Raw genomic sequence first — 14,581 nt, forward strand, 5'->3', positions numbered from 1 at the left:
TATTCAGATTTTCTTCTCCTGAATGGGTAGAAGTACAGAAAATTTGGAGATTCCCTAGAACATTGCTTTAAAGACATGTTTTTATGTAAGAGAACGAGTGTTGGGAGACCCAGAGCTTTTGGGTATCACCTCTCTTAAGTTTTCCTTCTTATTCTGTAATTGGAGGAAAATAGCTGTAGTACCTAACCCCAGGATTCTTAAGTATGTGTGTGTGTGTGGTGGGAGGAGGGTATTTATAGCCCTATCTCTATCTGTAATAATTATACATCATTTAATATTGAGCCTAGCAACAGGGTAAGTACAAATGGTATATTAAAGTTGTTAAAGTGAGAATCAGTTTTTATTCCCCAAAGGCTAATTTTACTAAGTGTCTAGATGTGGAATTTTATATAAAACCTGCCTAAATTTTGACTTATTTTAAAACTTAAGAAAAGTGAATCAAAGCTGTACTTATTTTCAGGAATCCATAAACAAGTAACTCAAATTTTACCGTAATGATATGCATTATAGTTAAAACACAGTTACTTGTCACAGTTCTCTACACACACACACACACACACACACACACTCACTAGTAAGTCCAGGTACTTAAGGGTCAGGTATAGTCACTAATATTAATGTTGCCATTCTCATTTACTAGTTAATGAGATACATTTTTTTCTCACTTAACATACTTTCCCTGGTGACCAAATTCAAAATAATTTCTGTAGCTTTCTTAGTACCACTCCCAAATGCACTCCTACTGCTGAGCATATTTTACCGCCTATTGACCTCTCCTTCGCAATGTCGTAGGAGCACTTCAAACTCAGTGTTTCCAAGCAAAATAAATGTATTATTTATCCCTTTTCTTTCCAAACCTGCACTGTCTACTTAAAATGACATTTAGCATTGTGTGAAGGTTGTTTCTAAAAATGAAACACAAAATGATTTTATAAAGCTCAAAGTTTTAATAGTAATATTAGAAGGACACATCACAATAGAATTCTTTTTGTAGTTTTATAAATTAACAAAGATAGATAAGAAGATGACTAGATTAATAGCCAGTTTTGCTGCCTATAAACAAACTCAGTTGTTTATGCCTGGAGGAATCTAGGCATTGAAGAGGTTTGATTTTGGGTTTTGGCAAACCTGGGTTTAGATGGACCTCTACTAAAGTATAGCTACACAAGCCTGGGCATAATGTCTTCCCCTGGAGTCTCAATATCCCTTTTTGTAGAATAAGGGCAGTACTTATAAAGATTTTGAGGATCAAAGCAGATAAATTGTTTATCTCAAAAGCTAAGCATGTAGTAAGTAGATATTTAACGAAATTAATGCTACTCCCTCACTTTACCCATACTTTTACATCTCTTGGTTTCTTCTGTTCCTTTCATCCCTGATCCTGCCACTGCTTTGCTGCACTGCCCCCTCACCCTTTAGTGGCTGGTCTTATTTGCCCCTATTCACTCTCTCTTATTTGTCCTCCAGGTTGAGGCTACAAGGATGTTATTAAAAATAGCATATATGAGTGTTAAATAAATAAATAAATAAATAAATAAATAAAATAACAAATCTGAGTTTTCAGATTTTATTATCTGAAATGCTATGCTTGCTGTTTCCCAGTTTTGCAGATCTAGAATTGTTTGATAGACTTAGGAATTTTTTTCACTTAAATATTTGTATTACTTGTTATGTGTTGCATCTTATGATTTTGTGATATATCCTAAGCAGTGTGCTTAATTAATTAGTTCCATACATTAAAAATGAGATTAATGCAGAATTTAGTATGTTGGTGGTGGTGGGAGGGGCAGAATTGGAGATGAGGTAAACAGTCTACAGCCGATACAGATGTAGCAGCAATTTTCCTTTATTTTTTACCACATTTTCTGTTGATAATTTCAGTTCTATCTGTTCTCACTGCTCTTAGTTCTTACTTGGGTATTAATGGGAAGTAGGAATTATTAGATGGCTCATGATAAAATTTAAAATTGAGAAATTTATATAATCCTGTTGAAGTGTATTTGATCTATCATTTCCTATTCATTTACTTGCTGCAATGAACTCTTGGTTATTGATTTTTCCTTCTTGAACTTATTTTTTTATTGATAGTTGTATATATGTTACTATTCTGCTCTGATTTGCCTCCAGTGAGGGAGAGGAGATATGTTCCTTAATTCTGACTTTTTTATTCTAAATAAACAAATGAAGAGCTTTAAGGATGTATTAAAAATCTCAGAGATTTTTTTTTTTTTTGCCTTTTGTATTTCAGAATATTAGAAGTATTTTTCTTTGCATCTATTTATATGTCTCTTCAGCCTTTTGGAAACAATTTTACTGTTTTAACTTGTATCTAACTCTCAGGACATTCATATGTGTTTTTAAAAATCCATTATCATTAAATGACAGAGTGATTTTTATTTTAAAAGGTAGGATCCTTCAGTGTCTGTCAGATGCATGTTACCATGGCAACCTAATAGCAAACTGCAAATCCTAGGCCAAGCACAGCAAATAAAAAACATCGTCATCATGTAGCACACCATCTTCTGTGTAGTACAGAATCTCACATTCATTGTAAGAAGCTTAACCACATTTATCTATATGCACCTCCTCCCCAGAGTTTTACTTGAAAAAGTGCCATTTTTTTCATGGTAAAATACTAAGATCAGTCAGCTGATGTCTGAGTGTCTGCTAACTGCAAGATCATTATTGGGCATTAATGAAACGGTATTGGTAATGCGTCCTCTTTCCTCTCCTACAATAAATAAATTACTGCTCGGTAATTGTAAAGGAAATAGAAGATGGGTAGGAGAGAAGGAATTTTTGGGAAAATAATGGCATGGTGATATTCTAGGGAATTTATGGTAGCAACAAGCTGAAACTAATATACATTGACCCTTGTTAAATAGTTTGAGGAATAGGTTGGATTTTCAAGTTTTGACTTGTGTAAGAGATTCAAAATTAACATTCATTTATTTGTAAAAAAAAAAAAAGATGTTGAATATTATGTAATTATGACTGTAATGCTAATATTATTTTAGGCATTTGTTTGGGTTAAATGTCATTCACATATGATCTAACAAATACCTTTTTTAGATGGTATTTGTTTTATCATGATTAGGTTCTTTATTGCCTTACGGATAGGATAAAGTCAAACTGTTTACAACAGTTCTTAAACTTTAATGCACTTACGAATCTCCTGAGGTCTTGTTAAAAATGAAGATTCTGATTCATTTGGTTTAGGAAGGGGCCTGAGATTCTGGATACCTAATACATTCCCAGGAGATATAGATGCTATTTGCTGGTCCTTGGACCATACTTTGAATATCAAATCTATTAGTCATTCTACGGTTGGCTTCTTCTCTTCTGTTCTAACTTAATTGCTTACTAGCTATGCCTCATAATTTATGCCACTGTGTCATGGACTTGCTTATAGTATCCCCTATACTAAGCAGTTTGCAGAGAGTGGTCCAGGATCCATGAGACTCTTTGAAAGGGTCTACAAAGTCAAACAGTTTCCAAATAACAGCCTGATGTTATTTGCCTTTTTCACTGTCATTCACCTATGAACGAATGGAGTTTTCCAGAGGTTATGAGAAATGTCTCATTTCAGTCATTGCTCTGAGGATTTATAGAAGGTGTACATGTGTGTTCTTTGTTTTAAAAGTTTCTCAGTTTTAATTTACAATATGGTCGATATTGATAGATATAAACAAAAAGCTCTTTGAAGTCCTGAGAACTTTTTAAGAGGTCAGTCACAGCCTTTGAGAACTGTAGCCCTATGGTATTAGGTTGTAGATGCAAAGATTCTTGTCTAGAACTTTACCAGAGCTCTTTGCTTAGCTGCAGTGACTATTCGATCAGTGGGAATTTTGGTGTTTCCATGTACTTTTACCTCCCTGGGTAGGGGTAGAAGATCTCATGTGACACCACCCAATGGGAAATAGGAGTAAGTAGCACCCTATTACTGCCTGATGGGAGTGGATATCTAGGCTCTCTAGGTGGGCCCTACTGACACCATTATGGCTCCCTATTTGGCCAACGTGGCATTCTCTGACACTAGCCCAATTGGGATGTGGAGAGTGTACTTATGGCCTTATAAACTGGAAGTACAGGCTATCTGTTTGGCCTTTGCTAGTATGTGTATGTGTTGTTGGAGTAGAAGGAGGCACTGTAGTTTTTTTCGTGGTATTTGGCTGGAGCAGAGCAATTATGATCTAAATGTCTTCTGTCTTGTTAGGATGCAGTTTTTCTGGTCCTTTGGCTGGAGAGAACAAGCTTTCATTTGGGTCTTTTTGCCCTCTGCACCTGCTGATGTCTCCCCAGCTGCTGTCTTCTCCAAGTCTGGGATATTTGTGGCAAAGCAAAAACTCAGGGAACTTACCATGATGTCATTTCTTGTGTCCTAAGGTCCCTGGCCAATCTACCTCCTTTTCATTCAGAGTCATCTTATGTTTGTTGTATATATAATTGGTAAAGTTTTTGGTTTTACTAAGCAAGAGGAATAGGGAAAAGTATATCTATTCCATTTTCCTGGAAGTGGAAGTCTCGGATTGCTTTTAATTTGTGCTTTGAAAGATTCAAGGATTAAATTCTGGACCCACTGCATATATCCCTTATATTTGGTTGTATAAAAAGTATGAATAAACATTAAAATATTCCCATTAAAGAAAACCTAGATTGGAAAAAGCAAAGATCTAGTTTTTGGAGAAAATATTTCAGTATTTAATTAAGTAGAATTTATATGAAGGAGTCATGACTGCAGATGAGGATTTTACAAAATGTAAGGTAATCTAGCTTTTTATTCTCAGTGTTTTGGAAAATAAAATTATTATGGAAAAAGGATTCAGGAGGATATAGTGAGCCTGTGAAAACTGATGTACAGAAAAAAATTTAAATGATTTCAAAAAGTTAAATTTCAAGTCTCTACTTTCTAATAGCTTTAAACCTACTTCTTTCTCACTTTAAAAAAACATTTTAGGGATCCCTGGGTGGCGCAGCGGTTTGGCGCCTGCCTTTGACCCAGGGCGCGATCCTGGAGACCCGGGATCGAATCCCACGTCGGGCTCCCGGTGCATGGAGCCTGCTTCTCTCTCTGCCTGTGTCTCTGCCTCTCTCTCTCTCTGTGTGTGACTATCATAAGTAAATAAAAATTAAAAAAAAAAATTTTAATGTGTCATGAGGTAGAAGTGATTTCAGAACATTAAAAAGATGGGAAAACCACTCAAATCACTTAATGAGGCATGCATTGTCAAAATAACCAAGTCTGACAAAGGTAGTTCCCCAAATTATGCACAGATATTTCTGCAAGATTGGTTATGTCAATATAAGTTTGCAAAGCAGTGGATTAAAAAATTAAACCCTGTGTTAGGGTGTCTCTTCCTTTCTAACCCTCCTTTTCTTGCTCACATTCCTTCTAATAGAGGCCCCATTCTGGTTCCAGCACATCTCTTTGGAACCCCATTCCACTGTTCCGACACATATACAATAAGATTGGCTTTGTTGCCCTGTGTGCATATCGTCACATATGGCTGTCGTCTCTGTTGAGGACTAACTGGAATCCATCAGTCTAAAATCAAGAGAGAGAAAACCTCATTAACTCTTTTGCTGCCCAGGTACCTGGTGCAGACCTGGTTGCTATGGTATGCTACATGGGGTCTTAAATAGATCAAGAGTAGAACTATTCTTCTTTCTTTGTATCTTAGACATTTTTGATTACCTATATTGTGGATTTTTCTCTCCATTTACTCAGCAAATAATTATTGGGTACATATCATTTTAAGTCTTAAATGTATTTTTTAGAGAAAAATGAAAGTAACAATCAGTATTTAATTTTAATCAGACTGTCAGCTTTAATTGAGGTCCAGTATTCATACGTTGTGAAAATCTTGTATAATTTTAAATACATTTGTTTTCTAGGCATACATTTTATATATATTGGTAAAAAGTAGATACCATGGACTATTTCTTTAGAGAATAGATAAGGGAAACAATAGTTTTATCTGAAAAAAAAATGAATGGTTGCTCTGGGATAATTTCAAAGGCATTATGGCATCTCTATTAATACATCTAGGAAACTAGAAACCACAGCTTCACAAGTAAAATCTTTTACCTTTTGTGAGTTTAGGAGTCAGAACATTTAGATGGGCCCATATCAATAAAATCTTGGTCATGAATAACTGAAATAAAATCAGATAGTGTACCATATGCACATGATTTAAATAGGTGAAATCATACATTTATTTCCCTGCAGGTTGTAAGTCTGACATGACTCCCAGGGCTAAAACCAAAGTGGCAGTAGGGCTGAGTTTCTTTCTGGACACTTGAGTTGGAGAATATGTTTCGTTGCCTCTCCAGCCTCTAGTGACCACCTGCCTTTTTTGGCTCTTGGCCTCCTTTCTCATGTACAGATGTTATTTTTACTTTTTTCAAAGTAAAAACAAAATGGACATAGTACTTAAAACTTAAGCTTTGTTTCACTTATTTTGTTAAGTTCAATATGTATGTAATAATTATATGGATGCCTACGCTTGATTTACTTCATTGTTACTCTAATAAATGTTCAGACCCGATGGCCAAAAGAAAAGAAGAAAATTTCTTCTCTCCCGAAAATGCCAAAAGACCAAGACAAGAAGAGTTGGATGACTTTGACAAAGACGGTGATGAAGATGAATGTACAGTTTCTTTCACTAATGGTACCTCTACTTTGGTAAGTGCAAAATTTGGCAACTAGCATGGTTTTCATGTCTGGTTTATATGTCATATTCTTGGTAATTCAGTATCAGGAAAAGTGAATGATTTTTTTTTTTTGAACTAAGGTAAAATAATATGACTACTTTTGATGTTTATGTTAATTATTAGAAACAATCAGTAAAGAAAACAGTAAAACAAAGAGCTTGTTCTTTGGAAAGATCAATAAATTTGACAAATCTCTAGTAAGGCCAACAAAGGGGAGAAAAGAAAGAAAACACAGATTACAGATTATAGGAACAGAAACAAAACTGTAGCATCAACTCTGTAGACTTCAAAAGGACAATAAGGGACATGAGATGGTGTTCAACATCATTTATTATTGGGGAAGTGCAAATTAAGACTACAGTGAGATATTACTACACACCCATCAGAATGAGTGAAGTTAAAAACAACAGTGACAGGTTCAAATGCTGGCAAGGATGCAGGAAAACTGGATCATTCATAGGTTACTGGTGGGAATATAAAATGGTATGGCCACTCCGAAAAATAGTTTGGCTGTTCTTTTTTTTTTTTTTTTAATTCAGTATGCAGCAACTTACAATATAACTCAGCATTTGTCCCAGAGAAATGAAGATATACCTTCACACAAAAATATATACATGAATGTTTATAGCAGCTTTATTTGTAATAGCCAAAAACTGAAATGACCCAGATGTCATTCAGTGAGTGAATGGTTAAATACTATGGTACACTCATACCATGAAATATTACTTAGCAGTGAACTCCCAATGTAGGAAACAATGGATATTTCTATAACATTTGTGGAATGACAGTGTTTTATAAATGGAGAACAGATTAGTGGACCAGGGGTTAAGGTGGGGGGAGATGGGCTATAAAAGGACAACAGGAGGGATCCTTGTGGTGATGGAAATATTCTATATGGATGTTGACTATATCAGTGTCAGTATCCTGGTTATGATAGTGTACTACAGTTTTTAAGATGAACCATTGGGCAGAAACTGAGTAAAGAATTCATAGGATCCCTCTGTATTATTTCTTACAACTTCATCTACAATTAGATAAAAATAAAAATTTATTTTAAAACTCTTCAACCATAATTTCCAATATTCTGCTCATAAAAGGATATAAATATTTTTGCTTTTTAATAAGATGATGTCCAGAAGGAGAGAGCCAGGGAGTTTTTATTTTTATGTATTTATTTATTTGTTTGTTTGTTTTTTGCCAGGGAGTTTTTAAAGACACTGTTAAAATAGATGGATATTGGTAATATGTGGTTGATGTATTTTGGTGTTTCTAATTACAAAATGTGACCCCTATATGCCAAACTCTTGATTAAAACATTTCTAAAACTCCAATGCTGATGTATGTATATTTACACTATGGGAATAATTTCTGTTTTATAGATTTAGAAACTATATATTCTTTATACATTGTCAAAGTCACACAGTTTATCAGTAGTGACAGAAAATCACAAGAAAAGTTACTTACCTTTTAAGAACATGTGCTCTATTGTTTGAATTGTTTATAGCAAATTCAGTGTTCAAACCATAGCTGGATAGTCATCTTTCAGGGATGCTTTAAATATTGTTTTATATTTTATAGGAAATTTTACTGTACCAATGATTCTCAACCAAGGGGAGATTTTGCCCCCCACGCCCCAGAAGACATTTAACAATGTCTGGACATGTTTTGGGTTGTCATAACTTGGAGTTAGCTGTGTGCTACTAGCATCTGGTGGGTAGAAGCTAGGAATGTTGTTAAAATTCTCAAAATGAGGGCAGCCCTGGTGGCCCAGCAGTTTGGCGCCATCTTCAGCCCGGGGTGCGATCCTAGAGATCTGGGATCAAGTCCCGCGTCGGGCTCCCTGCAGGGAGCCTGCTTCTCCCTCTGCCTGTGTCTCTGCCTCTCTGTGTGTGTGTGTGTGTGTGTGTGTGTGTGTGTTTGTCATGATTAAATAAAATAAAATCTTTTAAAAAAATCTCCAAATGCACAAAATAGCCCCACTCCAACAAAAATTACCTGACTCAAAACATTAGTATTGTCCATATTAAAAAACTATGTGATACAGTTATTAGATCCTTTAAGGACTTTAGAATGAGTGATTACTCCTAGAAGGTTCCCATTTAATTTCTTCTTACTCATGGAAGTTAAGGTTATTCAGTTACTATAACTGTTCATTATAACACTGCTGATCTTTCTCCAAATGCTTAGATGATTATAGTAAATTTATTAGATTGTTTTCTCTCTCTTTTTTGTTAATAGACCGCAGCAGAAGTTGGAATAATTGAGAGTATTCAGCTAAGAAACTTTATGTGTCATTCAATGCTTGGACCCTTTAAATTTGGTTCTAATGTCAACTTTGTCGTTGGCAACAATGGAAGTAAGTGCTTTTGCCCTCCTTATTTGACTTTGAGGAGTACTTTACAGTTAGAATGCATTAACTTTTTAAAACAGATGGCTGTGAATGCTAAAAATTGAAGTTTTAGATCTATAACTTATAGTCACGAATATTTTCAGTATTTGCTGCCAGCCTGCACTTTAAGAAAATAATGAGTTAACTTTAAGTTCATTATTTATACAGTAAGAATAAACATTTCCTCAATTTTTTTTAAATCCGTTTACCTTGGAATTCATACTGTAGAAGAGTGGACAAGCTACCCTCATTGTGACCAAGGTAGCGCAGCATCTTACATCTATTAAATGTTATAATAGAGCATAAACAGAGTGCCATGGGAACCAAACATGAAAGAAGCTAATTCTCACCATGGCCAATGAAGCTTAAAGAGAAGGTGGTATTTGTGGTGCTACTTGAATGAAAATTACAGATTCTTTAGGTCTCATTGTCAAAGAGGCTGAGATACTCCAAGCAGAGATTACACATTAGCAGAGGTTTGAAGGAGTAGAAGTAGATGTGCATGGACAATGGCAACAACCTTATATGGCCTTATTCTACATGATAAGGAGGGACAGAAACTGACACTGAAGAGTCCTGTTGTAGGTGATATTGGTGAGGATCTTGAATGCCATGATAAAGATTTTAATGTTTTATTCAAAAGTCAGTGGAGAACCAGGTAAAGTTTATGAGTAAGGGGTGACAAGGTCAAGATTTTTGAAACAAACTGGCCATGTTGTTGTGGACAATGGATTAGAAGGGAAGAGACACAGGGTTAGAAAGACCTGTTAGACAGCTTTTGTGATGGGCCAGCGAGCTGTTGACATCTTGATTGAGCCAGTACACAGAGTCTACAGCTGGTGGTGGTGCTAGAACAGGACGGTAGGTGAGTACAGCTTTACATTCTGTTTAGTGTATAGTTGTTCTTTGTTTCCTGTGCTCTATATTCAGTGAAGAAAAAAATGTTTTCAGAAGGAGAGAATGGACAGAGGGATCAGTGCTGCTGGGAAGTCTCATGGGACAAGAAATAAGGCATGACTGGTGGGTTCTTCAATTAGGTCTTTTTTTGTTTTTAAATTTTGAAGCAGTGATTTTATGAATAAAATAATGCAAATAGTGAAGGCAATGAATTTGGAAATGAAGAAGCTGGGACTTAGAGATTTAGAGGCTTGAAAGGTATTCCAGATTCTAAACCAGTAGTATATTTGGGTTAATTTAGGGTATATTGTTGAAAATGATGGGTGTGGTAAGAGTTGATTGAATTAGTTGATTGTGGAGTTCAGAAAATGATTACATATTCTGAGTATTTTAGATTTTGAAATTTTAGCTTATGATATATCTGTTAGTGTAAAAAGAAGTATACTTTTCAGAAAACTAGCAAATGAATAATATTCAAATTAGGAATAGTAATTGTCAAAATATTACACAGAAACATTCATCTTTATGACTGATTATTTTTCCATATTTAAGTTCATTCATTCATTTGGTAAATACCAGAGTGCCTATTATGAGCTGCTTTTGGAGATACAGCATTGAATAAAACAGGCAACATCCCTGTCCCTATGGAGCTTGCTTTTGCATTTAAGGGTTGTTAAAAATAGTTTCTGATTTCTGTGAATTTATGGAGAAAGTAAATTACGCCTAAATTAGAATGTAATAAAAGTTAGATGAAGTAAATATACATGTGTAGTCACAAATATAGGCTTGTTTTTAATAGGCTGTTGGACCAAGAGAAACAATGAGAATTTTATGTTGGAAAGATAGCAACCGGGATCCCTGGGTGGTGCAGGGGTTTAGCGCCTGCCTTTGGCCCGGGGCGCGATCCTGGAGACCCGGGATCGAGTCCCACGTCGGGCTCCCGGTGCATGGAGCCTGCTTCTCCCTCTGCCTATGTCTCTGCCTCTCTCTCTCTCTCTGTCTATCATAAATAAATAAATAAAATCTTTAAAAAAAAAAAAAAAAAAAAGGAAAGATAGCAACCATTTTTACCATTTCCTTATTAGTGGTGAAAATTTGATTTCTGAAATGTACTATTTTTTTTTCCTGATAGCAGCAGCTAAATATCTCATGATAGGTACAACTTTTTTTAAGGTCGCTGAGAGAAGATGATAATTGAAGTGTAACACTTCAGGGTTAGAACTAATTTACATTTTTATTCAGAAATCTTTTTATATCAAATGGTAGAAGGCAGCCTTTTTGTTTCTATCTTTAATGAATGTGATTTCTTTAACACCTGTCTCTTTAGGTGGGAAGAGTGCCGTGCTTACAGCTCTCATTGTTGGCCTTGGAGGAAAAGCTGTTGCTACAAATAGAGGCTCTTCTTTGAAAGGTTTTGTGAAAGATGGACAGAAGTAAGTGTTTGCTTTCTACGTGTATTTTTCAATCCTTTAGTAAGAAACAGCTGCTTTAGATTCCTAGTTCATGTAAACACGATAGGGAATGAACTGGCTTCCCAGAAGTAGAGCCGAAGAGTCCTATTTTTGCATTCCTTTCTCTTGCTCCCTGTTGCCAGCATGGCCGCTGTTGTCTGTTACTCTCCAGACAAAAAGCTTGTGTAAACTATTGCCGTGTACCTGCCCACTTACACTTTTATTTCTCTTACCTTTTTGAAGGAAAGAACTAGTATGATAAATCCATGTATTTCTCTTTAAGGGATTAGTTATAAACATTGGACTTTCCTGGCTCTTGACCCAAACTTCACCAAGTCCATGTTAATAAGATGTAGGCAAAAGCAGAGTCAGTGACCAGCCAAGGGTCCCTGCATAAAATTTCTGCCTCCAGTCCCTAAGAATTCCAAAGAAGTATTCCATTCTCTGTCTTTGATTTTGTGTGCTTTACTCAGGTGGTTTGCCAGTGAGTTTGATTTGAGGACCACAACCACACATCTATTTGGTGGTCCATCTTGACCCTTGGAGAATGGTCATGTAACTACTGTCGTTGGCTCTGTGCATATTTTTCTTCTTTTTTTAAAAAGATTTTATTTACTTACTTACTTACTTACTTATTTATTTATTTATTTATTTATTTATAAGAAAGCAAGCAAGAGCAGGGGGAGGAGCAGAAGGAGAAGCCAACTCAACACTGAGCATGGTGCCCAGTGCAGGGCTTGATCCCACAACTCTGAGATCATGGCTTGAGCTGAAATCAAGAGTCAGATGCTTAACCCCCTGAGCCACCCAGGCTCTCCACTTAATATTTCCTTTTGATATAGCTTACCTTCATGTAACTTTATATTAATTGCCTGATTTGCATCATTGTAGACTTAAGGGCTTTTGCCCATTAGGTGTGCTTTTCAGGCTGAGGTCCTTCTTCTTAATATAGCTTTCAGTAACTCTGAAGGGATCCTTGTGTCTCCTAAAAACTGGAAGTAAACTCTGTTATTCTAGCTCTCAGAGTGAGGCTACTCCCATTGCTCATTTCTCGTGCATTCCCATGCCCAGAACCTCTGGAACTTTGATAATTAACAGTGATCTTCTTTTTTCATATAATAGATTTTCCTTCTGCTCCTTATCATATCCATTTAACTTCTTCAATTTTTTTTTGCTAAAATATAGAATGGGGATGGGATGTGGACCAGGACTGTAGTTTTCTTCTGTATTCCTCAGAAAACTATAGGAATCTTAACCCTAAGCCAGAGTTCCATGTGGACTCAGAAGAAGGGGTGAAGATACACAGAAAGTAATTTCCCGTGCTCTCTGGCCTTGGAAAAGAACTATTTACTAACAATTCTCCAGCATATTTTCTGTCTCTCCGTATCTTATTTGGGTGCCAGCCCAGCAAGGTCCTCTCCCCTTCAGAGTCCCCAACCAAATAATAGCTGTAGTCAAAAATTAGTTATTTCAACATTTTTAATAATCCCAGCTCTATTTCAATTGATTATACTTAACTATACATTTCTCAATTGTCCAGTCAGTCTACCCAGCCAGATAATACATTGATCTTTCAAATAGGAGTTTTAAGAAAATAATTTTTTTTCTGTACCACTGGATATTTTATTAATGTTTCAATTAAAAATTTTTTGGTTTTGGTTTTGTTTGTTTGTTTGTTTTGGCCATTTGGGAAGTATCTGGACCGAAGCAGGAACTTCTTTCTGAGACTTATCCTCAGAATATCATTTTTAAAAAGAAAGAGACAAAGGCCAGCTCACACAAATCACCAACTTTCAAGAACACAGCTGCCTGTAGATAGTAATATTAATATATTTTAAAGTTAATAACAGTTGAAAGCTTTAATTTGAACTCAGTCTCCTTTTTTACTGACCTTGTCTGAAAAAGTAACTTAAAAATAGCTTTTTCAAACCCAATACTATTCTTCTCTAGTCATCCCCTTCTTCATTTAAAATTTAAAAACAGCTCCTCCCATGGTAACCTCTCTCAGTAATCCAATCCTCTATTTCCATCTTAGTTCATTTTTCCTTCCCTTCCCCTGTGTCCATGTTTTGTTTCTTAAATTCCACATATGAGTGAAATCATGATGTTTGATCTATCTCTGACTTACTTCACTTAGCATAATACCCTCTAGTTCTGTCCAAGTCATTGCAAATGGCAAGATTTCATTCTTTTTGATGGCTGAGTAATATTCTAATGTGTGTGTCTATAAGTATGTATTCTTTATCCGTTCATCTGTTGATGGACATCTGGGCTCTTTCCATATTTTGGCTAATGTAGACATTGCTGCTATAAGTATTGGGGTGCAAGTGCCCCTTTGAATCACTGTTTTTGTATCCTTTGGCAAAATACCTGGTGTTGTAATTGCTGGGTTGTAGGGTAGCTCTATTTTTAACTTTTTTTTTCCTTAAAGATTTTATTTATTCATGAAAGACTGAGAGAGAGACAGAGAGAGAGAGGGAGGCAGAGACATAGGCAGAGGGAGAAGCAGGCTTCATGTAGGAAGCCCGATGTGGGACTTGATCCGGGATCACACCCTGAGCCAAAGGCAGATGCTCAACCACTGAGCCACCCAGGCTTCCCTATTTTTAACTTTTTGAGAAATCTTCATAGTATTTTCCAGAGGGACTGCACCAGTTTACATTCCCACAAACAGTGGAAGAGGGTTCCCCTTTCTCTGCATCCTTGCCAACATTTTTTTTCCTGTGTTGTTAATTTTAGCCATTCTGTCTAGCATGATGTAGTATCACATTGTGGTTTTGATTTGTATTTTCCCAATGCCGAGTGATGTTGAGCATGTTTTCACGTGTCTTTTGGCCATTTGTATGACTTCTTGGGGAAATTTCTGGTCATGTCTTCTGCCCATTTCTTGACTAGATTTGTTTGTTAGGTATTGAGTTTGATAAGTTCTTTGTAGATTTTATCAGATAAGACATTTGCAAATATCTTTTCCCATTCTCTAGATTGCCTTTTAGTTTTGTTGACTATTTGCTTTGCAAAAGCTCTTTATCTTGATGAGGTCTCAGTAGTTCATTTTTGCTTTTGTTTCTCTGTAGTCACTTTATTTTTATTTTTTATTTTATTTTTTTAAAAGATTTTATTTATTTATTCA

The 14,581-nt window shown here is 35.7% G+C and overlaps 1 protein-coding gene across 2 annotated transcripts in view; it reads left to right on the top strand.

Moving 5' to 3' along the window:
* Positions 1–14,581, top strand: part of SMC6 (structural maintenance of chromosomes 6) — a 68,076-nt gene that overhangs the window by 1,204 nt on the left and 52,291 nt on the right. Inside the window, exons 1-4 of one of the 2 annotated variants that reach the window (XM_072771011.1) lie at positions 5,598–5,618; positions 6,543–6,685; positions 8,953–9,070; positions 11,328–11,433. In XM_072771011.1, coding sequence (XP_072627112.1) covers positions 6,548–6,685; positions 8,953–9,070; positions 11,328–11,433 — 362 coding nt within the window. In that variant the 5' untranslated portion in view covers positions 5,598–5,618; positions 6,543–6,547. Of the gene's footprint in view, positions 1–5,597; positions 5,619–6,542; positions 6,686–8,952; positions 9,071–11,327; positions 11,434–14,581 lie in introns of those variants that run through there. The other variant, XM_072771010.1, reaches the window with a different exon arrangement.

The sequence above is a fragment of the Canis lupus genome, chromosome 12 (genome assembly GCF_048164855.1).
Source record: "Canis lupus baileyi chromosome 12, mCanLup2.hap1, whole genome shotgun sequence".
Classification (NCBI taxonomy): Eukaryota; Metazoa; Chordata; class Mammalia; order Carnivora; family Canidae; genus Canis; species Canis lupus.